This window comes from Camelus dromedarius, chromosome 13 (genome assembly GCF_036321535.1).
Source record: "Camelus dromedarius isolate mCamDro1 chromosome 13, mCamDro1.pat, whole genome shotgun sequence".
Lineage (NCBI taxonomy): Eukaryota > Metazoa > Chordata > Mammalia > Artiodactyla > Camelidae > Camelus > Camelus dromedarius.
Window position 1 is genome coordinate 67646335 of NC_087448.1, and position 26154 is coordinate 67672488.

The following is a 26154-nucleotide window of genomic DNA, read 5'->3' on the forward strand; positions in this document are numbered from 1 at the left end:
TTTCATCTTTTAAAAAGAAAGGAAGCTGACAGTTGAGATTTTACGAAAGCAATATTTCAGTTTTAAAATCTCTGCAAATGTGTAAGAGTAACTGCCATGTAAAACCTGTTAGAGTGGGGTCTGCTGTACTATCCTGGGAGGGCCACCCCTCTTCAAGGAGGACGAGAGGGAAGGGGAGACAGCAGAGGAGGAGGAGGGAAGGAAGACCAGTCCCAGGCCTCACTCAGCTGCCACCCTGCGGCCCCCTGATCCGGGCTGTAATCCTACCAGTCTGCTAAACAAAAGTGAAACTGGGTGACAGCGCCTTTCAAATACTGACCAAGGCAACCTGACAATCAAATTAAAGACTTTAATGAAAGCTGTTTACAGTGGTCACCAGCGCACAGGCTTCCCTGGCCGACTGAGTGGCAGCCCCTGTGCTGTCAGCGACACGAGGTAACACAGTGTATCATTCTATCACCTACCAAAGATCTAATCCTCAGCAAAAACACGCTGCTAAAATGGCAGCATATACATTTCGGAGGTGAAAAATTCCTACAGTTTTTAAGGTGAGGAAACTAGGCACCAGGGGGAGTGTATGACCAATGAGACCGGGGCAGCAGCAGAACCTACCCTGTCTCTGAACAACGCAGCCCCTCTTCCAAATATACCATCCTGGAGGTAATTTTATGCAGCAAGTTTTAAAATGAATGTGTATTACCATAACAATAACAACGATGATAATGATTTGTTTCAGGACCCCTATCGCCGTCCACACACTCCTGCCCATGGAGATAACTGGCTGAGCACCTAAAGGAAGAGAAGCACGAACAATGTTCCCCAGGAGCCGCAGGGAGCAGCAGGCACAAACAAAGCTGTTCCCATGCACCACGCTAATCAATCAACACCGGTGAGTCTCTGCAGAGACTCGGAGCTCAGCCTGCTTCACATGAAACCAGAAACCAGAAACCAGATCTCGAAGTCGCCTGTGAAATGCTGATGGCAGGGGAGGGCCCTCCAAGAGGAACAGGCAGCCTGTCTACCTGGCTGAGGGGAAAGGCTTGCTCTCAACTCACAGTGTCTCAGGCTTAGGAGGTTACTTCATGTTTGTGCTAGAACCCTCTTGTCGTGGTTCATCAGGGCAGGACTCCCTAAGCATCTCTTGAACCCCGTTCTGATTCTCTTCCCATCCATCTTCTGTACCATTCCCAAGGTTATCTCTCTAAAAGACAAAGCTGATCATGTCATGCCCTTGCTTAAAATCTTCCACAGTAACAGGGGAAATTATTACCAGATCAGGTGAAGATAGTGGAACACAAAATGATATGTAGATTGTGATTACAACTAGGATAAAAAAAAGCGCTATGAGTAAGGACTAGGACAAGAAAGGACAGAGTAACAGAGATAAGGATAAACCTCTTCAAAGGTTCTTTGAATGCTTTCACTGTACTTTATTATTAGTAAAATATTTCCACTTTCCCTAGCCCCTCCCCGTCGGTAAGACAAGCCTTTATAACGGGACGCCAGGCACCTGTAAGCTCGACCGCACTGATCTCTCCAGCCCCACCTTCCAGCACAACTAGGTCAGCACTTAGCCCATTCTTTCTGCTCCAAGAACTTTCCTGTGTCATCAGGCAAAATCTGATTCTTCCCCCGCCCCTCTTAGCGATTTAAGTAATAGACGAACACATCTGGGTTATAAACGAGTCAAACTATAAAATCACATACAGTTAAGAGTTAAAGACTCTCTGACCACCCATCGCTCCTCCAACACATCCCAAATTCCACTCCCTCCTCCTGAGTTACAAGCTGGGTAGCTGGTTTGCTGTGGTGGATTTTTCTCGCACTGAAGTGCTCCTAAAAGATCCTCTCCGTACCTGCAAAAGCACAAGCACACCAGGGCACCTCTCTCCCTTTCTTCCAGATGCAGTGGCAAAGGTCTCTCTCTTGCTTTCTTACTCATTCAGCAGCTGGGCAGATCTGAGAGGCCCTGGGATGGGTGGTACTGGTCAGCCTGCTACAAGGCAAGGGGGAAAACTCCCTCTCTTGGTCTTCATTTTATTACAGAATAACTGGACTGGCCAAGTCCCAAGCTTGGGTTTGAGCACTGGTGGGAAACAGTTTCTCTGTCAAGGTCTGGCCTAGTACTGGGGTTTGGGGCCAAAGCTCCGGCTGATAATTAAAAACTACTTTGCTAGGCAACTCACTGCCTACTCCATGATACAAAGCAGGTCTGGGGGCTGAAAGTCACTACTCACACTTAAGTAAGTAAATTTACGTTCTGTTTGGGCATGCGTGCAGTCAGAGACAGAAGAGAATGGTTTTAGTGCTGTTTTAATAACACCACTTAAAAAACAGCGGGTCCCTCCTCGTGGCAACTTCCATGGTGGCATTCCATATGCCACGGGGTATGCTATTCTGATTTAGTAGGCAAATCTAATACTGAATTCTTTTGGTGAATGTAATCTAATGGAAATCGCAAGAGAAAATGGTAGAAAGGCCATAAAGATCACGAATACTCATATTTGTTTTGTTGCCTAATACATAAGGAAGGCTTCAAAAGACTCGAAGGATAATTTTTGTTTTAGTACTTAATGTCACATGGAAACAATATTCTGTTCTCCAAAAAGCTAATTTCTTTTTTCTTTCTCTCAGTGGGAGAATTTGATAGCAGTGTTTAGCTCTAGAGTCAAAGCTTCCAAGTGTTGGTGATAATACATGAGATAATTAGTAAGAACAATGACTTTGGTCAACAGTCCATGATCTTCAATGTGCTATCAAACATACTCACCTTAAAAGATCATGTAAGACTTTGCTGGTGACATTCTGAGGAGGCATATACTCCATTAAATTATTTGTTGCTACGGAGACCAGAGGTCCAATGTGACTTAGAAGTACTAGAACATCAAGACGTCTTCAAGAATAGCCATCCTATGCACAGAGCTGATTATCGAACACCCTGAACTGCCTACTGAACCATGGACGGAATCAATGAGACACGTGTTTCAAGTATACTTATTTGACTGTTTCAAGCTATGATATCCTTCTCTTATTTTATTTCTCCCAGAAAAAAACTATTCTTGTAATTTAAAAAAAATGCCCTTGTTCTAGTCTCATGGCTTTTCCTCTTGTTTTCTGTTGCTGTGCTCCAAAGAGCCCCACTGACACTTCCTAGAGCAAGATGTGTGCGTCATGGAGACAACCGCTCCTGCAGAGGCTCTCTGTGCTCCAGACTCTGTCACGCTGGGAAATGGCAGAGACAGGATATCAAAACTCCTTTAGTTTTTCAGTTTCATTCATCATTACGATTTTAACCAAATTTACAAAAAGTGTACCCAACAGTTAATAGTCAAATCTGAAAATCACTGTAACTCCAAATATTAGCCTAAACAGTGTTAACTTACACATTTGGTAGCTTAACAGCGATCACTGAGTAGTACTGTTTTGTGCTGTCTCCCCAGTACGACTTTCTTGATAAATCTGGGGGTTTGCATATTACTTTTACTAACTATATTGTATTCCTCTATTAAGAGACACTTGGTTGTATCCCACACCCCCATCCCCCACTTTTGGCACCAACCCTAATGATGTTCCCATTGACATTGTTTGTATAAATTTTACCCCTCACCCAACAAACCCCTGACACGTATTACCAGGTAATTTCCTTGGGACAGAATCTCAAAGACAGAATTAGAAGATCAAATAATATCAACAGCTTTATTATTTTTATAGATAAGAATGACAAGTTAGTGTTGCAAAGATAAATGTTACTAATGTACATAAAACATTTAATATGTGCCTCATATATTAAAAGCCCTAAATATATTACAATGACAGCTAACACTATAATCTGGTCATACAGGGGCTCACTGCTGAAGTGATTCTTAAGTAAAAACTTCCCTGGAAGCAGGGTACCCATGTGTGATTAAATGATACCCCCGAGATGATTCCTCTGTAACACCCTATGTAATACCCCTAATTGCTTTTGATCATCTTCTAGTTTTTACTCACTTATGCCTTTTATTGATTAAAAAAATGTTATTAGCAATAGCTTTTAAAAGTTAAAGTAATAAAAACAGACACTCTCAGAAAATTAAAATACAGAAATGTATAAAGAAAGTAAAATTGACCTGAAACTTCACCTCACAGAGTTAGGTTATTACAAACATTCTCGTGGACATAATTCTAGATTTCTCCAAATCTGTATTATTTATATTTATATAAATATTTTGGAAAGGCTCTTTTGATTCCTGTATTTGTTCACTCAACAGTGAACAAATAATAAATGTACAAATACAGCACTATTGTGTTTATCCTACTTTATTTAGCCTCCTCTGTCATATCTATTTAGGTTATTTCCAGACCAGAATAGTTCCAGACATTGTTAAATAATAGTGGTAACAGAAAGGTTAGAATAATAGCTATTGACTTGAGATAGAGATATAGATATAGATATATACACACACACACACATATATACACATATATGTACATACACACTTACTCTTTAAGCTTAGAAGTTTCCTTCTTTATTTTTTAAAGAATTTCAATCAGAAATGAGCATTAAATTTTGTCAAGTGCTTGAATACTGAATTTTGCAAAAGTTTTACATTTACAACTATTGAGACAGCCATAGCATTGTTCTCTTAGCATTGTTAATATGAATTTTGTTAGCAGGCCTCCAAACACTGAATCATCCACACATTCTTGAAATGTGCTTCATTTACGTAGAGCATAGCATTCTTTAATGTTTCCTCTGGATCCTGTCTGCTAATATTTTATTTAAGATATATGCATAAATATTTATACGTGACACTGACTCATTATCTTTGTTAGGTTTATGTCAGTGTTACGCTTCCTTCCTAAAGAGTCATTAGGGAAGCCTTCTCTCGCACTGCTCTAGAACAGCTTACACAATGTAGGACCTGCTGCTTGATGGCTGAACAACTGTGAAGACATCTCCATTTGTTATGTTTTTTAGAGGTAGCCCTGTGACAAATGTCTTTAAGTCTTCCATGGTTACTAGTCTATTTAATTTTTCTTCCTCTTCCAGGGTCAATTATGGTCATCTGTATTCATTTTAAAATGTTTATTTTATCCAGGGTTTTGTAGAACACCAGAATAATTCAACAACTATTAAAGAAATTTAAATGGTAGTCAAAAACCATCCATCTTCACTTCAATGTACCAGAATCAGTTTTACAGATGATTTTTACCAACCTTTCAAGAACAACTCTTACATTATACAAGCTATTTCAGAGACTAACATCATTTTCTGAAGCTAATCATGATAACAAAAGAAAGTGTACAAACAGAAGATTACTGACCAACTTCACTTGAGAATATAGACAATAAAATATTAGCAAAGGGAATCCAATAATGACTGGGGAAAAAAAAATCAGGACCAAGTAGTGTTGACTTCACTAATTGCAAGTATGGTTCAACATTAAAAACCAAACAAAACCTCATAAATGTAAGCTACCACATTAAGAGATTAAAGGAAGTAGCCATATGACCATGTCAAAAGATGCAGAAAAAGCATTTAATAAAACCAATTTTGATTTAGAAACAACCAGCTTAAATGGATGTAGAAGGGAACATCTTTAACCTGATAAAAGGTAACCACCAAAACCCCAGAATAAACATCACACAAAATGATGAGACTTAATAATTCTTATTAAAGACAGAAAAAGTCACCCCAATTATTTGCCACTGCATTAGTCAGTCAGTCCTAGCTATTCACCACAACCAAACGACAAGGGAAAATGCACTTATAGATTCCAGTGTTTACTTTCCTTTTAAAATTTTACTATTTCTGTAATTGGGTTATGTCTTCTGAGCTCTAAGGACGACAGCTGAACTGGCAGCATGTTTTCTGTCTTACTGATACATAAACAACGCTGCAGCTTTCAGCTTTCCAGCCTGCGCAGTAAAAAGACATAATACGAAACGTTGAGGATAGATTGAGTGTCCCAGTCTCACAGGTAGGAGGCTACTAAGGAATTTTAGGGAGGGTGATGACATAATGGGATTTACTTTTTAGTAGGATGATTCTGATAGCTTGTAGATGCTAGACCACAGAAACATAAGACCACAAGCAGAGAAGATCACCTGGTGTTTTCTCAGTAATCCAAGTACCTTGGAATAGAACAGCAGTGATAGAAATGATAAGAAGCAAATTCACAAGGCAAGGAGTAGAGTGCAAAACATTCAACTGTGTGAAATGGGATGTCAAGTTATGTAGGGTCAATGAACAGGAGTTAATGACATGAACTGGCAGACCTGGAAGCCTACCTGGAAAAACCAAATCCATGTCCTGGCAGCAAGGAATTTTAGAATCTCCCTGTTAGTCTGGCTCCTGATTTATGGGATTGATCCAGGGACACTGAGCTGGGAGAACTGCAGAATCCCTGCTAAATTTGCCTTCCTTTCACGGTTTATTCTTCCCACCACTTCTTCTCCCTGAAAACAAGCACTGCAGTTTACTTTTCTTTGAGAAAAGACACTGTCTTTTCTCAGATGACTGGGACCAATGGCCACTGTGCTATATTCAAATCTGAGTAATAGGAGGGTCTTAGTTCAATCAATGTTTTGAAGGTAGAGTTGATAAGAATCCATTCATTCAGTGAATATGTATTTACTGCACATCTAGTGTGCGCCACTCTGGGTACTAGTGATGCAGCAGTACATGAAATGGACAAAGTTCCTGCCCCCAAGGTACTTATAGTCCTAGGGTGACCTGACACTGGACTGGAAGTAAAGCACACTGCCTGAACACTTACTACGCTAGGCAGTCCTAACACCGCAGACGAATCTCTATCAAAAAGACAAAAATATGGGCCTGGCTCTATTTTGTAAATGAGGAAGGCAGCACTTAGATTAATCCTTCCAAAGGTTACATAATTAAGTGGTGGAAGCAAGATTCAAACAAATCTCAAGTCTACTACAACAGGGGGCTCAATTCTCCTTCCAACTCATGATGATGAAAACTGATCACTAAGGACAGAAAACCTAGGATCCTTTACCGCCCCCACCATATGCAACTCCCTTATTTTTCTTATTTTTCCTTTTATCTTTCCTCTCTTCTCCCCACTTTTCACCCAGCTCTTTTTACTTTCTGATTCTGTCCCTCTTCACCATGACAACCCAGACAACTTTTGAATTTACCAGCTGGTGTTAATCAGAGGGGAAAAAAATGAAAGAGAAGATCAGTCAAAAGAAGAGAGAGGATCAAAGGATGAAGTGTCATGAATCCCAAATTCTCGACTCTATCCTCCAAGGCTTACAGCTGGAAACGCTGAGCAATCGCAGGACGGTTACCTGCTGCAGGTCTTACCAAGAACTGCCACCCCAGCAAAGGGATGAGAGTGGTCAATTCTAAGATGCCTTTCAACTTCACGGTCTATTAGTCTATGAAACCAGGAAAAACAAAAATGGTCTTCATTTCAAATGGCACATGGTATTTATTTAAACAGATTTTTGAACTAATGAGTTAAAAAAATTAGCACTATACCTCCTACCTTTTATATTTTTGTTAAATAATTATCTTAAACTGCACTGACCTGAATTACAAGCTTATCTGTGACTTGAAAAGACTGGAAATTCAGAGAGTTGAAACTAATCTTAGCAATCAGACAGCGATTTTAGTGCCAATAGTTAGGACTCCTCAGCTTGTATACCTACTTAGAGTACTCTACGGCATGACATAAATCTGGAGGCAAATTATATATAAATTAAATAATTAGAAATAGATATAGGTAATTATAACAAAGTGATATAGTAAAAAGGAAAAGCAAAATCCAGCTGTACTGGAGAGTGGGAAACTTTAATAAAGAAATATTTTTTTCAAGTTAATTCAATAACTATTGCTGAATCAATACTGAATTGTACCTAAGGAATTTTTTTTTTAATTTTACTAAATCTAAAAAATAATTCCTCTGTGTTGATCAGGACAACATTTACAATAATTTACACAAAATCTTGAACTTTTAGGTTGAACTGACTTGGAAATGTGGCTAGCTGCTCGCGCTTACGCCTGTAGGAAGGCTTTCTTTTCCCCTCTCGTCTGGACATTTCTCATTCACCTCTATCCAGTAACGAGAGAGAGTTATCAAACTGGAAAAGGATGAATGAGAGATGTATGTGGTCATGGGCACCAGTGACTTAAACCAGGTTTAGGCAACAATTTTAGCTGAGATAAGAGAAAGCCTTATCTAATATATTGCCTTTAAAGATTAAACTACTTTGGCAAATCTTCAGAAATCTGAAAAATTATATAATACTGTAAGGCCTGACTTCATTACTAGAAAGTTAGACTGAGGTGTTAATTTTTATATGCTTTTCCTGAATGTAATTCACAGATTTCAGAAACTTTTTTTTGGAAAAACCTTTGCTTGGTATTCTCACTACAAACAGTGTATTTCTCTTTATCTAACGTAAAAGTCCAAAGGCCAAATGAAAAAAAATAGGGTGACCTGGTAGGGACCTGGTAAACTCTCATCCTTAATAATGTGACTCAGAAGTCCTTTAGATAAAACTTTCCCAAATCTTTCCTGTTTTAAGAAACACATTGCTCTGGATAATAGTAAATTTGGTTATAAAAGTGGGAGCAGTTAAAATTACATAATGGTGTGAGCCATCAATTACGTTAAAAATAGATAAAAGATATATGTGACTTAAAACTCAGTTAATACTTTTAGTTGATTTTCAGGATTACTCAAAAATATTTTCTGAAATTGTATTTTTTTAAAAAGCTTGATGAAATTATTTAAAATATCTGTTCTTTTTTAATTGAGTTTTATTTTTAGTAATTTATCAAAAAAATTTTAATGATTATGTCTTTAAAACCTATAATAATACACTGAAAGCTCTGTCCTAAGATTAGCCATATAGTTTTAAACAGATAAATTTATAATCTCATTCTTGTGCTCACATTACCTTTAGATAGGTATTTACATACCATGGTAAATAGGCTATCTTCCGTATAATTTATAGAAGAAAAACAGAATATCTATTCTTGATCAGTGAGAAATTTGACTAAAAAGATTCTAGCATTGTGCTGATAAAGATCTGAAAAGACTCATCCAGAATCTAAGGAAAAGTAGACTAGAAGCAATATGCAAACCAAGTAACGCAGAATTTTATAATCAACTTGTAATCTGCCCATATTAGCATGTATATTTGCAGTTGTGCTATTTAGTAAAACTAAGTGGGCCACTTTTTCATTATTTACAAACAACAGAACGCAGTTCACCGTGTATGCTCAACATCAGTATCAAAATTACACAAACGCAGCCTGTATGAAGAAGCCAAATGGGCTGCTCACAACCAAACGCTTCCAAGAAGGAAAACCGCCCAACTGGTCATTTAAGTAAGCATACTACAGAATAAGCACAACATCCATCATACTAACTGAAATTAATGCAAGTCTCATTTAAGTTCGCCTTAGTCCATTCTTACCATAGAACCCACGTTTTATCTTTAAGCCTAAATTTTATGGATGCAATTTTATACTTTTTACTAGTTACACAATTAAACAAACAAGAAAATTAGAGTAAATCTTTGGAGATTTATTTATTTTCACTTATTCCCAATAAATGCAGCAAATCTCAAGTAATAGGCAGTGATTAAACCTGACAATCATAAAGCATTTTTCTTCAAAAAAGCTCTGTTTTAAAGAAACATGCTTACTACGTTGCCAACACTCACTCCAAGGAAACGGAAGGACGGAGAAAGGGCGGAAGCGGAAGGACGGAGAGGGGGCGGAAGCGGAAGGACGGAGAGGGGGCGGAAGCCGAGCAGAGGCGAGGACACAGGCCGCGCGCGGGCTTCCCTGCCGTGCAAGGGCTTCGGGGCTCCACCTCTGTCAGCATTTGAACAAAGTCAGTGTCCTTTCTGCTTTTTCTTCCCCCTTAAAGAATGTACTGGCCCCTCTTTTTAGGCAGAAAAAAAAGTGTATGTGTGGCTTTATTTATTTTTAATAGTAATCTTCCTCTACCTACATAAAATAAAATACACCAAACGACACTGAATATTATGTGTAAACTTTAATGCAAGACTAAGCAGACATTTTCCTCAGTCTCCTGGTCCTATATGATTGTAACAATAATATATGTTAGCTGTAAACTACTCAGACAATTTAGGAAGGTACTAAAGGAGGAAGCTTTGAAAGAGCTCCAGCATCTCTTAAATATGTTAAACTTGCCTGAAATTCCCCCACCCATGAAAAAACCCTTCTCAGAAAAATATATTCCCTACAGGGCTACTGCTGTTCAAAGTGATTTTATTATCAATGTCAATAAATTTGCATAAAACATTAAAGTAATTATAATTCAAGACAAAGTATTTTCTAAAGATTTGACTAAGTTGCTTCCTTGTTCTCTTTTCCTCACCAGATCCAGTGTCTTTGGGGAAACAGTCTAGTGCAGCAGCTTGCAAACCTTTTTGAATACAACCCACAGGAAGAAAATTATTTAATATTATATGATCATACTCACATATACACATATATAACTCAAACAAAAGCTTCATGAAACAGTAATTTCCCTCAATACATATGATGCACTCTGATGTTTTATATATTCTACTCTATTCCATTAAAAAAATAAAAAAGATGGTTGTACTATGTTATTTCCCAACTCACTTATGGCTTACAACCTGCTATTTAAAAATCACTGACTTAGAGGAAAAATCCCTAAATTCAGTGACCTAGCTTTGAAACAGTTCTCCAAGTAACCAGAATCAAGCCACGTAACCTCCCTTGCTTCTCAGTCTTTCCACTTAGTAGTACAGAGTTCAGCAATTAATAAGAAAGTGCATCTTAAAAAAACCAAACAAATCAACTGATCATTTCATCATGAGCAAACGTTACTATTAGTAAGCAAAACTAATAAACCAGGCAATCTTCCACTCGAATAAAAACAATCAGATCCAAAAATATCCCAATAATTCATCATATTACAATCAACACATAATAAGGTGTCTTCATAAAGCAGGCCCTATGAAACTGAGTTTGAGTCAATGGCTCACTCCGAGATTTTGATCTTACTGAACAGTTGCTAGGAAACCAACTCATCCTTCACCAAACACAGCTGAAACCCCATCAAGTGAATCCAAGTTACCCAGTATAATTAAAATAAACCGTGCGGCAGCAGCACTATCAGATTTTTTTTTAATAAGTCAGATTAAAGCTTTGATACAGCTCCAGCATCTCTTAAACATGTTTATTACACAACGGCCCACTGGCCTCTTCCACATCACGTACACTCACAGGAGTGCATCCCCACCCGGACACTCCCAAAGGAAATCTCTGCAGACTTATTTTCTAGGACATCTTACCATGACAAACGAACAAACAAAAACAAAACAAAAAGCCCAAAAACCTATTCTGAATTGCTTTAGGACAGCAGTGACCAACTAGTAGACAGCTGCAATACTCCAAGCACTCCAAATTTCATATATAGCCTTGTAATTCAGCTTAAATGAAGAAAGAGAAAACCATGATGAACAGTTGTATCATAGTGTATCTCACTCAGTATCATGGCCCACTTAGTGCAGGAGGATGAAAAGACAACCCCACGTACCCAGCAATTCCAAGTTAACTCCTGCTACGATAAAACCATCAAGGGAGTAATTAAAATAAATTCCGGATATAGATTTTTTTTTAAGTGGAACACATTAATGACCATATGAGAACTTAATATATACTGAATGAAAATTGATGGCAAATAGGCCAGTCATAACTATTCTACTAAGCTCCTTAGGAAATATGTCAAAAGCCCAGGTCTTTAACACTTACTTAAATACAAGTCTGATTTAAGTGTAAATCATTTCTATGGTACGTCTGATACGGCTGCATGAATATTTTCAACAAAAAGCATAAAATTCAGCCAACATTGAGTTCACCAGAAAATTTTAAATGAACTATTAATAAGAAATTAAAATATCTACATTATGATTAGTCAGAGATCAGTCAGTTAAATTGATCAAGTCAGTTAAATGTAGTATTCGTGAAATACAGGGGGGCGAGTACAGCTCAAATGGTAGAGTGCTTGCTTAGCATGCACAAAGTCCTGCATTCAATCCCCAGCACCTCCATTAAAAAAACAAACTAATAAGTAAATAAATAGACCTCATGACCTCCCTCCACAAAAATATATTAAAAAATTTTTAAAAACGAAATATGAGAGTTGCAAGTGCAGAAGAGCTGGGATGTTTAGGAGAAGGGAGGTATGACCCCTTACCTACAATTAAAGAATAATTCACACAGAACTTTAAGATGTTCTTGAAAAACAGGGAAGGATGTAAATGAACTATGATGGAACTGTTCTACCCCTGAGATTAAAGGAAAAAAATTGGAAAAAATAAATGACACAAAGAGAACAATATCAGAACAAAGAGGCAAAGGGCCAGGAAATAGGTCTCACTGGGTGGAACAAAAACCCTGTGTAGAGGAAGAGTGTGACGGAAGACACCAACAGACCATCAGTAGCTGAATGGTCTTTGAACTGACTGATAGGAGCTACGTTCTTTCAGGTGGAAAGAGGAAGGCTGCTGAAAGGACTCACAACGTAGTACGAATAGAGAGACTTTCCTCTCCACTGACCCACTGCACTATATACCATGGCAGGGGTAAGAGGGAGCAAACAGCGGCAGTGCAGCAGAGACCGTTTCTGGACAGATGGAGAGGCATCAGGTAGTTCCAGAGACAACCTACGGAGAATAACCTTGGAGGCCACTTTGTTTCTGTTAAAAAGGGGTAGTTCACTCATTCAACAAAGATAAGCAATACTGTTTATACATAGTGTGTATTTTGCTAGGCACTGGGAAGGATACAAACACATAATAAACCACAGTCTTTGCCCTTAGGAACTTATCATTGAACAGAGGACACACAATTACCAAAACCAGTAAGTGCCCCATGGGTAGTTCAAAGTAACCGCAATGGCATTTTAGATGTAAACATTCTCACTTCCAGCTAGTGTGATGGTGGTGGGGGTGGCCCTTTATTGATGAGGTAGCAGGAACAGAGCTTTAAAGGATAAACAGATTTTCAGATGCTGGAGATGAAGGGAGGAGGGGATTCAAGCAGGCAGGACAACCTCTGGGTTGGCTGGATAACAAGGATAAAGAGTGAGACGGAAAAAACAACTGCAGCGGCGCTGTCAGTCTTCAGGTCACTAACACCAGCATGCATATGCATGTGCTTGACACCGCTTTCCAAATTTTTAATCTATCGTTGAATTTTTCCTAGTAAAAGAAAAATTAACTGAGTTGGAGATTTCACTACTGCACAAGAAAACCATTCCTAAATTTAGAAAGTTTTATAAAAACTAGTAAGTTCTATGGAAAGAGGCCAGATAGAGAGTGAACTGGCTGCATGTCCTCAAAAAGGTCACGCAGAGGCCCTGGTGGTGAGAACTTCTCACGCCCCCGCCGATCTGCTTTAACTCCATCCGGGAAGACCATCTCTCAGAGGAAAGAGTTCAGTCACCACTGCTGAATCAAACCTTGGCTTCTATGCAAAAAGCACTCAATATGATTTTGGTGCTTCATGTTTCTTTTATTTGACCACCAAACTCAATCCAATTAGACTAAAAGACTTCAAATCCTTCCTTATTTTGAATCACTTAAACAAATCTTTATTTGAAACTTTCATAATATTTCACCCTTGGTTCCTCTTTATGACATCCAGGCTAAAAAATCTTATTGTTCCTCAACCCAACAGTTCTCTTTTATATAAGCAGGTACTGGGTGGGGGCAGCGGGATGGGCCCCTGAAACACCTTGTCCCACATTACTTAGACTTGTGCCTTGGTTAACCCATTTATATAGGATGGTCTTTTCATGCATCAACTTGGCTTGGCCATAGTGCCTAAGTATTTGGTCAAACATCATTCTGGACGTTTCTATCAAGGTGTTTCTGGATGAGATTACATTTTAATTGGTGGAGTTTGAGTAAAGCAGATTACTCTCTGTAACTTGGGTGGGCCTCATCCGAGCAGGTGAAGGTCTTAATAAAACAGAGACTCAACTCCCTGAGCAAGAAGGAATTCTGCCAATCTACCCTGCAGATTCTGGACACAGCAAGACTCCACAACTGCCTGAGGGAATTCCTTAAAAGAAATCTCTCTCTATATATATGTACACATTCTGTTTCTCTGGAGAACCCTGGTTAATATGGACAGTAATGCCAGAACCAGGACTACAGACTCTTAGCCACACTGTTTTCCTTTCTCAAGAAGAGGCAAATAAAAGAAAGGGGGAAGGAATTAGCCAAAGGAAAGAACAAAGCTAACTTACACACAGCTTTGTTTTTATTCATCTCTACCTACAGCAAACAGAAGACCAACTCATAAATAAATATTTTAATGCTCTAAAACCAGAAAGCTTGGTTTGGATTCATAAGTTATCTCACAAAATAAATACTGCATGTTTTTCCTTTCCAGCCCCCTTTTTCTTAGAACATCCACATGTGTACTTATACCACCTTCAGAGTTCCAGAATTATTAAATCTTTATTTCCCACCAAGGATGATGGCCCCGGTTACTGATCGGCTACTACATAGTGAATAACAGTGACAAAGTTAATCTTTACTGAATAGGATTATTAAATGGTAAAGTTCAACCATACATATCAAAGAAAGACCTTCATAACCCACTCATGTCAAACCAGTATTTCTATTAATAATAAGCCAATTTTATTATGCAGAAGCTTCAATAACATTCTGAACTATTATCAAAATGGTGTTTTTAGGGTATCTGTGCCAACTATCCACCTTAGTATGAAGTTTCTTGTGGAAAGTCAGCCACTTAACCAGTTAATGCAATTCTTAACATTAGAAATCTGCACAGATTTGTTAAGGTCAGTATCGCCTAATATCATCTAAAACTGACTGACAAGGAGCAAAGAATATAATTAATGAGGAATTATATTTGTTCTTACAGGGTAAATATTTCATCTGCAAATAATAAATATTTGAGAAGGGGTTTAAAAAAGTCACGTTATATAGCTTCTAAAGGATGTCCTTCAGAGTAAAGACCTTACTACTACGTATATTAATAGCTTATGTAGCTAGAGTTGAAAAACTATAAAATATCAAACTCTAAAATTTAATTTTCATTTGGCAGGAAGGTGAGCATATAAATAAAAAACTATGATAATGAATCTTTCTTTCAAGAACTGAAGACCAGTTCAAGCGGCAGGCACCCGGACCAGTCAGAGCCAGATTAGGGGCAGAGGTTACCATTTTAATGAGACAGTGGTTCTGTGGGCCTCTGTGTTCCTGCAATGCACAGAAGGGCTTGGTCTTTGGAAAGAGTGCCTAGAAGTCATGCACAGACAATACAGGACATCTCACTTCAAATAGGAAAATCAAGGCGGTAGCAGGAGACGAGCAATGTATTACAGTCTGGGAAATATTTCGGATGAACAGACTTCTGAGCGGCACACCGAGGAGGGGAGAGAAGTAGAGCTGGTTTGCCTCAGTGGACAGGAATATTTTATCACCAATACTATTCAGAATTGCCAGAGTACCGTGACAATACAAAGCAACTATTTTTAGTCTGTTTCATTATCATTTTTAAATCAGCGACCGACAGGCAGCCCTTTGTTGCCTGCACCTAGGTACACTGCTCCACTGCCCCTGGCTCTAGGTACCATGACCAGAGGCTTCTGAAATGACCTGCTCTACACTGCCCCTGTGCCAAAGACAACCTGTTTAAGCTGTATCAATAGAAAGAGCGCTCCCCAAAGAAACAGAAAAGAAATCAGACTTCGTAATTATTTTCACTACTGCAGTTAATACTAACATTAAGTGGTTCAAGTATTTTATGACATTAATGTAAAAATTAAATCTTGGCTTAAAAATCAGTTTGTACTCAACCAATATACATTCTAGTGATGAAAAATATTTACATTAAAAAGAAAATGTAGTGTTATCTTAGCATAATTAAATCCATGGGGGGGAGGGATATGCCCTTTAGCCACATTTTACTCTTTCAGAGATCATTAAAAAAGGTCAGTAGTAACAGTTTTTCCCTAAGTTAACTCTCCTCCTAAAACCTGAAATTTATTTTTTGCTTCATAAAGGGCAAAAGGATTTATCTTATTTTGGTTCTGTAAATTCATTGTTTATAAACAAAACAAATTCTATTAAAAATAAAGTTTGCATAAAAAAAGTTCCTTCAGCCAAATTTCTGATGTGTTACTGGTCCTATTCTAAATGCTTTCTAGGTTTGAGAACTGGAGATAAAACAACTACCATTAAATGTATTTCAAGGAGGTTTACTGAAGATAGATGAAAGAACCAGAGACTATAACATTAAAACACCTGATCGAAGGCCAGACTGAGTGCACTGAATACAGAGCAGCTTGGAAAGAATATCTGAGTGCGGGGCCGAGCGGCTCCACCTCAAAGCCAGCCGTTCTCTCCTGTGTGCACATGTGATTATAGAGACCGGAGCATCACTTCCAGCACTGTGTGTATAATTGTTTGAAATGAAGGCACTGTTACAAACCTTGCTAGAATTACTACCTTTACAATGAACAAAAAAAAGCACAATGTAATTATGCAATACGAAAGGGGGAAGGGAGAATCTGAGATTTAAATAACTTAGATCTATGAAGATTAAATGAACAATGCATAACTTAATAAACAATCTAAGGCTATATGGGTTAAAGAAAAAAGGGCACAAACTATTCTACCCTGTAATACAAAAATAAGAAAGTCAATTTCTGAAGTTTCTAAATTCTTAAAAGTTTAATACTCTTTAACATGACAAGGCTTCTCAAAAACATATTTAACGATGATTAATAAAGACTATTCATTGAGAGACTGCTACTAATATAGTAAGGTTCAAAAAATAAGCAGATTGAATAAACATCCCTTTTTCTAATATACAACTCAGTAGGCTCCAAAGGCTTTATTTTCAAGTTATTCATAAATATATCAACTTCCAGTGTTTGCCTGGCATCTAATAATCAATGTAAAGCAAGCCAACGCCTTATTTACAGACTTAAAATTAAAAAAGGCTTAGCAAAACAAACACGCCCTCTTTCACCTCTTCAGTAAACAGCAGCTAGTGTCTGTCAGGGAAGCAGGATGTGCTACACAGAAGCACAGGCTGGCTATGCTTCGAGACTGTGGCATTCCCACTTCCTCTACCAGGTCTGCAGGCCTGGACGGCACTGATACCTAGAGACAACTCGGAAATCACCCAACCATAAGTGCATCTTTCGAGCTTAAGCCTAACTGCATTTTAACTTACCAGATCCCTGTGCAACACCCAGTTAGCATGCAGGTAGTGAATCCCATCCAGAATCTGATAAAGCAGTGACTTCACCATTCCCCGAGGTAATTGAACTGGCTTCTTGTTTGCTTTAGAAGCTCTGTGAAACTTGATTATATGCTGAAAGAAAGAAAAATATCACCAGACGCTTAAAAAAGAAAAGGAAAGAGTCTGATACATCATGTTTTCCTAACAGAAAAAGAAACACTCAGGGGTTTCCAAAAGTATTGAAAATAAAATTTCACATTCTGCTGGATAACATAAATAACTTTAGAATTTTCAAATAACTAGAGCTAAAATGTCATTTCCTAAGCATATGATAGGTTGTCAGAAAATAAATGATTACAACAGAAAAGTAGGAAATAATGTAGTTTTATTTTTAAAGTATAACAAAAAATTACTTTGAGTTACTTGACCCCTGTTTATCTGATAAAAATTTTCAAGAACAGAATACTTTTTATTCTGTAGTGATTAAATGAAAAGAAAAAAAATAGAACAATTTTCAAGAGAACTGGCTGGTTGACATAGCATAGATGTAGTACCTATTTATAATATATGGGTTATAAGGAAAGAAATGGGGAAGTATTTTAATAAAGTACATACAAGAACAAAAAATTAAAAGGTAAATGACCAGTTCATACTGGAAATATTGAGAAACATGAAAGATTCAGATGAAAAAAACTTTTAAAAAAACAGCCTTGTAACATCCATCAAAGCTTTCTAGGTATAATGTTGGGGGACACCCAGTAAATACAATACCACTGAATGAACAGAAAAATCATTTCATAAATTAATGTACCTCAACAGAAACAAGATCCAATGTTTCAAACTCTCTCGACAGGTTTCTTCATTTTAATTAAAGCATTCTTAAACTGCAAGAAAATCTAGAAGTCAGCTGCAGTCAACTCTGCTGTATGCAACACTGTGCATATGCCCGGCATCTAATATGCACAACAGCAGACACTTGGCCAGTGTTTGTGAGTGAATATTAGGCGCATTCTTGCACTTAGTAACAATAATTAAAACAGGAAAACAGGAGTGAGACATTTAATATTATAGGTTAATCTTTCCATTTCTATTTTCTTATGATATAGAGGTAGAAACTGGATAAGCAATAACTATGATTAGTGAGTAAAGGAGTTTTACTTTCCAAAGAAAAAAAACAGAGCAAAGAGCCCCTGGTGGGGAGGTAAGGGTATCGATCAGCGCGTGTGTAGTATGATTAATCTATACTTTATTAACAGCATTACATTATTCTAATTTTCTTCTCAGTCTTTTTTTTTTTCCAAAGTATTTAAAAGCAGGCAAACAAAACAGAGCTACAACAACTCTTAGTAATCTAGAATGTTTTGTCACCTATCCTAAGACATGACGTGACAATCAAGTCTGTTCACCTTCAGAAGAATCAGTGGCTCTCAAGAGCTTAAAAAAAATAGATTAAAATATATTTTAAAAATAAAATAAAATAAATCTGCCAGAGTAAGAATGGAAGGAACAAATTCATAGGGGAGCTAGGATAACCAACTGATGCGGAACACATTTCCTCAGTTAACACTTTCGCTAGAATACCATAACAAATCAGTGTTTACTAGTATTTTATAGCTATAAACTACAGTGGAGGAATTTCTTACCTTCATTTCTATTTCAGGGCTGCACAACAAATATGCAATGTGTACACCATAACATTTCACCAATACCTAAGTGATTTTTTAAAATGACTCTTTTTACTACAACTGTTTTCGTTACCCTCTGCTGCCTTACACCAGCTAATTCATTTGAATATTCCAATTAAAATAAGGAAATAAAATGGATAAAGTACATTTTGGCAAATTGAATTACCACTTGGTTTTTATTAAAATGAGCATTAAAAGTACTTATTTGGCTTAAAGGAGTATTAATAAGAAGATGATAAACCAGCCTGGAAATCTTCTCATAGATTTGGATTATATAATTTGATTTTATGTTAGATTTGAGTATGATGAGTGTTCCATTCAATACTGGCTACCCTGATTTAGTAAATTTCTGTTAACAGAATCCTGATTTGATTTGATTAGATTTTTTCAAAAGAACAGAAGCCAACATAGAAAGAAATATTTACAACCAGCATGGACCTTGGACAATAGTTTTGTAAAAACAGAGAAAGTTTCATGTGTCTATTTTCTGCTTGAAAACAATTATTTCCAGATAACTTATAAAAATTTTATTCAAATCATATTTAGTCATGGAAAATAGGAATCTACAGTGTGAAAATATTTTTTATAAATCTACAATCATATGAAACTCAAATAAGTTTCAATTTCTGAAATCTGTTAAAGTTCAAATTATGTGAATAAGGCTAATTCTGGAAAATAGCAAGAGTTTGAAACTATTTTACTATTTTCAGAAGGTGACTTTACCTTTAAACAGTTTTACTGGAATTTGTTCTGATTTTATTTCAAAATTTTGTATTTGCATTTACAAACTACGGCTGAATAAAAAATTTTAATTACGTTGAACATTTTGAAACTGAGCCAGGTTATTACAATCCCTTGCATATCAGTATGTGTTTTCTCTTATTTATCCCAATAAACGCACAGCCGTGCTAATTTTGTAATAGATCAGTTATGCAAAACACAGTGAAATATTTAAAGACTTATTATTTATTAAATATCAGAAAAAATAGAGTTCACAGACATAGTAACATGGTTGTTAATGAATTAATTTGATGTAATTCTGGGTTTTATTTGTTTTGTTTTTTAAATTGTAATGTGTGTTAACATGTTCTTCGCACAAGACTGGTCAGGAAATAAGTTTTGTGAGTATGTTTCAAAATTATTTTGGCTGTAGATTTTCATTATATATATATATATCATAAAGTCTTATCCCTAAGATGGCATTTCAGGTTTTTAAAAAATGCAACATATTTAATAAAGGAGTAAATTTTATAGTCACTTAGGACTCTGTAAATTCTGTTTTAAAAGCAATCTGCTGAATAAACGCACAATACTGAGTCAGCTGTTTGCATTTCACCTATTTAGACAAGATGAATTGAAATCCTCAGTTTATAATAATGTTTATCAATACAGAATCATTTTTTTCATTATATTAGCTAAACTAATAAACATAATTTCTTGACTTTCAGAATCTTCAACTATTTAATTGGGTCTGGTATCTAAAAATAGTCTTATCATAGGTTGGACACACACAAAATAGAAGCCAAAACAGACTCTATTTTCATGCCAATCTCATTTTGCAGTAGAGCTCTCTTCCATAAGGAATTCTTCCTATGTAAGAATGTGCTGAATTCAAGTAAGTACAATACTGAATTTCTGCTGATGAAAACAATACACTAGAATACTGAAAATCAATTGTGAATAATACCCAATAAATGATTAATAAGTTTCCTACTGTATTTGAATAGAACACTTAGTTTATAAAGCTTTTCAAATACAAAATTGTTCTTCAGAAAAATCCTGTAAAAAAAAAGAAGCAGTTAAAGTATCACATTTTACAGATGAGGAAACTACAGCTCTGGAGCCAGTATGAGATCTGTGGCATGTGACAAGTAACAGACGGACCCGTCAGATCGCAACCGCCTTTCCAAACGGATTCATTTCCCTACACGAGGGACCTCCTTCTCATCCTATATTCCTTGACACTACAGAATAAAAGGAAATATGCTGCTTTTAAATTCTGTAACAAAATTTATTACAGTTACCTTTTCAAATATTATCAAAAATCTACAGCTAAGAAACAATATTTAAGAGCTGTTTATATGCTTCAGATTCTGTTGTTTTCTGTAGTATGTTTCAAAGGTCAAAGTGGTAAGATCAAAAGTAAAAATACGAAGCAATACTCTAGCCTTGGTAATTCACCAACCACATTCTAGGAGGTTACTTTTATTTTAAAATTGTAAATCTCACAGTAAGAGGAGCTCCCTAAAGCTATTTTGAGTGGGTCCCTCTTCATCCCTGACTGGAACCATGGCTCCAGGTACACCAACGAGTCCCCTTACCCAGAGGTCATGCTCAGCGTAGTCAAACAGAAGCCACACTTTCCTATCAGCATGAGACAGAAACACCTTTTGAAGAGAGATGACATTTGGATGCTTAAGCTCTCGAAGTAACTGCAAAACAAAGGAGATTCATTAAAAATTGTTGCCATAAAAGTAACATTACAAACCCCAGACCATTTGTAATTCAAAGGCAATACAAATCTAATGGCAATTAATCCTAAAAATCTAATTTGAGGTGCCCAGACAGGTGCTTTAGTAACAAATGAGAAAAAAATCTGTGGGGAAGATACTGAAAGATTTAACTGAGTAAATCTATCCATACTGTTGTTGTTTAGTTGGTTTTTTCAAAAAAATTTTACTATGGTAAAATATATGCAACATAAAAATGACATTTTAACCATTTTTAACAGTACCATTCAGCAGCGTAAGTACACTCATGATGTCACTCAACCATCCCTGCTGTCCATTTTAGAGCTTCTTCACCACCCTGAACAGAGACTCTGTTATTAAACAGTAACTCCCCATCTTCCTTTCCCCTTCAGCCCCTGGGACTGTTCTACTTTCTGCCTCTCTGAATTTGCCTCTTCTAGGGACCTCAAATAAGCAGGATCATACAATATTCGTCTTTTGTGTCTGGCTTATTTCACTTAGCATAACATCTTTAAGGTTCATCCACGTTGTGGCCTGTGTCAGAATCTCATTCCTTTTAATGGCTGAATACATTCTATTGCACATATAAACCACACGTTGTTCACCCATCATCAGCTAATGGACACTGGTCGTTTCCATTCCACATTTAGGCTACTGTGAATAATGCTGCTGTGAACATTTGTGTACAGGTACCCGAGTTCCTGCTCTCAATTCTTTGGGTAAGTACCTAGGAGTGGAATTGCTGGATCATGTGACAATGCTGTCCTTAAGTCTTGGAGGAACCACCAAACTGGTTTTCACAGCAGTTGTACCAGTTCACATTCCCATCAGCAATGCATGAAGGGCTCCAGTATCTCCACACCTTCACCACCATTTATTTTCCTTTTTAAAAAATTTTTATAATAGCCACATCCTAATAGGTATGATGTGGTATCTCAAAACCATAAGCTGTGGTTTTGATTTGCAATTGCCTAATGACTAATGACTAATGACGTTAAGCCTCTTTTCATGTGCTTATTGGTCACCTGTGCATCTTCTTTGGAGAAATGTCTACTCAAGTCCTTTGTCTATTTCTGAATTGGATTTTTTTGTTGCTGCTGAGCTGTAATCCTTTATGTAGTCTAGATATTAACCCCTTATCAGATGTATGATTTACAAATATTTTCTCTCATTCTGCTAGTTGTCTGTGTTTTGACATCACAAGACAACTGAACTCAAAATAAATTTGTAGCTTGTAATTCTTTCAAAAAACTAACTACAGTCACCCCTCAATATCTGAGAAGGACTCGTTCCAGGATCACCCCTCACCCCACCTGGCCCCAAGTGGTACCCAAATCACCCAGTGCTCAAGTCCCTTATATAAAATGGCATAGCATTTACATATATAACCTACCCATATCCTCCTATATACTTTAAGCCTTTAGATTACTTATAATATCTCATACAATGTAAGTGCTACGTAAATAGTTGCTGGAGTGTGGTAAATTCAAACTACGCTTTTTGGAACTTTCTGGAAATTTTTTTCCCCAAATATTTCCTATCTGTGGTTGGTTGAATTCATGGATACAAAGGGCCAACTGTAATTGCAACATTAGTAAAAAAAAACAACATTCATCACCACCAGATGTCAGATCAGAATTAAGATCTGTAACTCTGTGAGATACAGAATCTATTTTTTCAGGAATTTAAATTATAAAGGAAAATTGATGAAAATTTTGTAAACTTTTCAAAGTCATAAAGAGCTTATACAGACAGAAGCATCCAAATAGAACATATTTTCATGGGTTTGTTAACCTTTCTCATCTCCTAGAAGAGTATTCTTTTATTTAAAATCTTTCATCTCCTTATTTTATCTCCATGTAATAACCCAAGCAGCCGTAATAGTCCGTCAGTTAGAAAGCATTCCCACCCCACCACCAACAAACACAACAGCAACAATGACAAGAGAAAACCTTTCCTGAAGCCTGATGTTAAGCCTTATCAGTCAGAACTGACTTACGCAGTGCCTTCCAGACACATGACAGCCACGTGAGCACGTCAAGGTCTCAGAACTTAGGACCTCAGCACCTTTTATAAGAACACTGTCACCAAAACAACAGTCAACATCAATGTAACATTAACAATATATGAGGGCTCTGGAACGAATTCAGCGAAGGAAAGACTATGAGTGGACTACATATTAAGTCACTTATATCAATGATTTTTCTCTCGAAAGTGATTATTTTATTCAGAAGCAAGATTAAATTCAGGTTACATATTTCTGCTTTTAGAATATCATCTCAAACTTATGAGACTCTAGAGATCATATACAAATGCTCAGAAACTGAAGGCCAATATCTAAAAGGGACCACTTCCTATTAATAAACAAGGCACAGACTGTGGTACGGGAAAGCCTGCCGTCGGGGTGGCCCGGGATCGCCCAGCTGGCTGGAAGAGCCGGATCTGGCGCTAAGTTCGTTTCAGTTCTGGGTCAGGGCTTTCTCCATTACCTCACAACTGGAACACACTTCTCAGCTGGGAAGCTAGTTCAAATCCTTTCTGGAAACAAGCAGGGTAGAAATGACAACAAACAAACTCCAAAGCTTTGGCAAACGCTCTCTCCAATTATTAGGAACCTATATATAAAGCTATTCTTGGCTATTGCCTCAACCTCACCCCCAAGATGAAGTTTAGCTCCTGTATTTAAAAAAAAAAAAAAAAGAAAGAAAAGAAAAGGAAGGAAGGGGAGGTGGGGAGGGGGAGGGAGAGGGGGAGAGAGAGAGAGAGAGAAAGAAAGAAAGAGAAAGAAAGGGAAGGGACAGGGAGGGGAGGGGAGGGGAGGGGAGGACAGCAACCATTACATTCAGCTCTTCCTAGGTGCCAAGTACGGGGCTGAGCATATGACATGCAATATCTCACTTAATCGTGAACTACCCAATGAAATATTTATGTTACTCTTATTTACCAGAGGGGTAATAGGGTTAAAAGGATTAAACAATTTGCTCAAGGTCACATTCCTAAGTAGCAGATTTAAATGCTTTTAATGTTAATTAATTAATTTCTAAAATACAAAGCCAGTACTCTATGGTCTAACACCAATACCTCCCAAGACCTGAGATCCAGGGGAATAGCCTGTCCTACAATCCAGAGACACAGATATTTTATGTATATACTAACGGGACAATGGCAGGCACTGTGTTTTGCTCATGACTGCCCTGCCAGCTTCGAGCACACTGCCTCGTACCTGGCAGGTTCTCATTAAATACTTGGTGAATACAGGAATAACTGAATTCACGAATAAACAATACATACCAACTAAAGGACATCATACAACACACCCTTTGGCTTCTGAGCTATGGACTAAGATCATTGCTTCCATCAAAAAATCCATTCTATTTTTTAAAAATCCATCTGATTAGTCAAATAAGTCTTTGAGGGTAATGATTTTACCAGTGAGTAGGTACTATGACGACGGCAACAAGTAACAGTAAGTGTTATGGACTGAACTATGTTCTCCCAAGATTCTTGTGTTGAAACCCAAACCCCTGGTACCTCGGAATGTGACTATACGTATTTGGACATAAGGCCTTTAAAGAGGCAATTAAGTTAAAAGGAGGTCAGTGGGATGGGCCCTAATCCAACCTGAATGGTAACCTTATAAGAAAAGGCGATGAGGGCGCACAGAGGCAAGCAGGTGAAGATGGTGGCCACTTGCAAACCAAGAGAGGCCTGTGCAGGCGCCCTGATCCTGGACCAACAGCCTCCCCCATTAAGGACAGAAGTTTCTGTTGTTTAAGCCACCCAGCCTGTACTCTGTTATGGCAGCCTGGGCAAACTAATCCAGTAAGTAACTATTACTACTGAGTAAGTAAAACACTCTATGTTGGGAGACGGGTCACTGCAGGGCTGGAGCTGGAACTGAGAGGCTCAGCAGGGAACTGCCTCTAAGTAAATATTTACACTGAAGTACTTCCAGAAGCCCAGGGAGCTGTGCTACATTTAGCAGGGCTAGCATTTACTGAATGCCTGCTACATGCCAGGCCCTGCGGTGGATGCAGCACGAAGTCCCAGGACAGAAAATGTGCTGAGACCGTCTGCTGGGGTCCCCCGCCATACACAAGTCCAAGTCCAAGTCCAAGTCCAAGTCCCAGGCAGTGCTCGGCTGTGGCTGTGGCGCTGCTGACAGTCCCTGAGAAGCGAACATGCACCCAGAGTTCACTGTGCCCCAAGAAGTGCCCTAAGCTCCTCAAGCAAAATAACCCTATAAGATATTATTATTCTCACTTTACAAAGAGTAAAGTAAAACACAGGGGGATTGAGTGACCTGCTCTGCGTCCTACAGGCTACTTAAGCGGGACAGCCAGGGTAAGAGCTCAGGTCACCTGGCTCCCGCGACCCTGAGGCCGGTGCTCCAACCCGGCGAGGGCGCCGTGCAGGCTTCACACCCAATGGGCTTCACCACCCCACACAGAGCCCACAGAAGGCAGATGCCTATTTCTTGACACTGTATAAAGTATTTTTGCCTTTCTGAAGATTTTATGTTTAAAAATGTTTAAAGGAAAGGTTTAAAAAAATTTATATAATGGTTTTCAGCAGAGATCATCTAAGTTTTCCTAATTCTACTGGAAATAAAAATCTTATAATTTCCTGAGTACTAAGATCACTGCTAAAAAATACAAATGTTTTAAATCATCATTCATCATAAACTTAATTCATTCCAACTGTGTCACACAGTATCTCAATGTGAACTCTAACAGTACAAATA

The 26154-nt window shown here is 37.7% G+C and overlaps 1 protein-coding gene across 4 annotated transcripts in view; it reads right to left on the reverse strand.

Annotated features, from left to right (window-relative positions):
• The window catches only part of CDK8 (cyclin dependent kinase 8), an 85804-nt gene that overhangs the window by 20256 nt on the left and 39394 nt on the right, over positions 1-26154 (reverse strand). For all 4 annotated transcript variants that reach the window (XM_064493256.1, XM_064493255.1, XM_010981641.3 and 1 more), the window contains exons 3-4: positions 21261-21371; positions 17246-17386 (exon numbers count right to left, since the gene is read on the reverse strand). In XM_064493256.1, coding sequence (XP_064349326.1) covers positions 17246-17386; positions 21261-21371 — 252 coding nt within the window. The remainder of the gene's footprint in view (positions 1-17245; positions 17387-21260; positions 21372-26154) is intronic.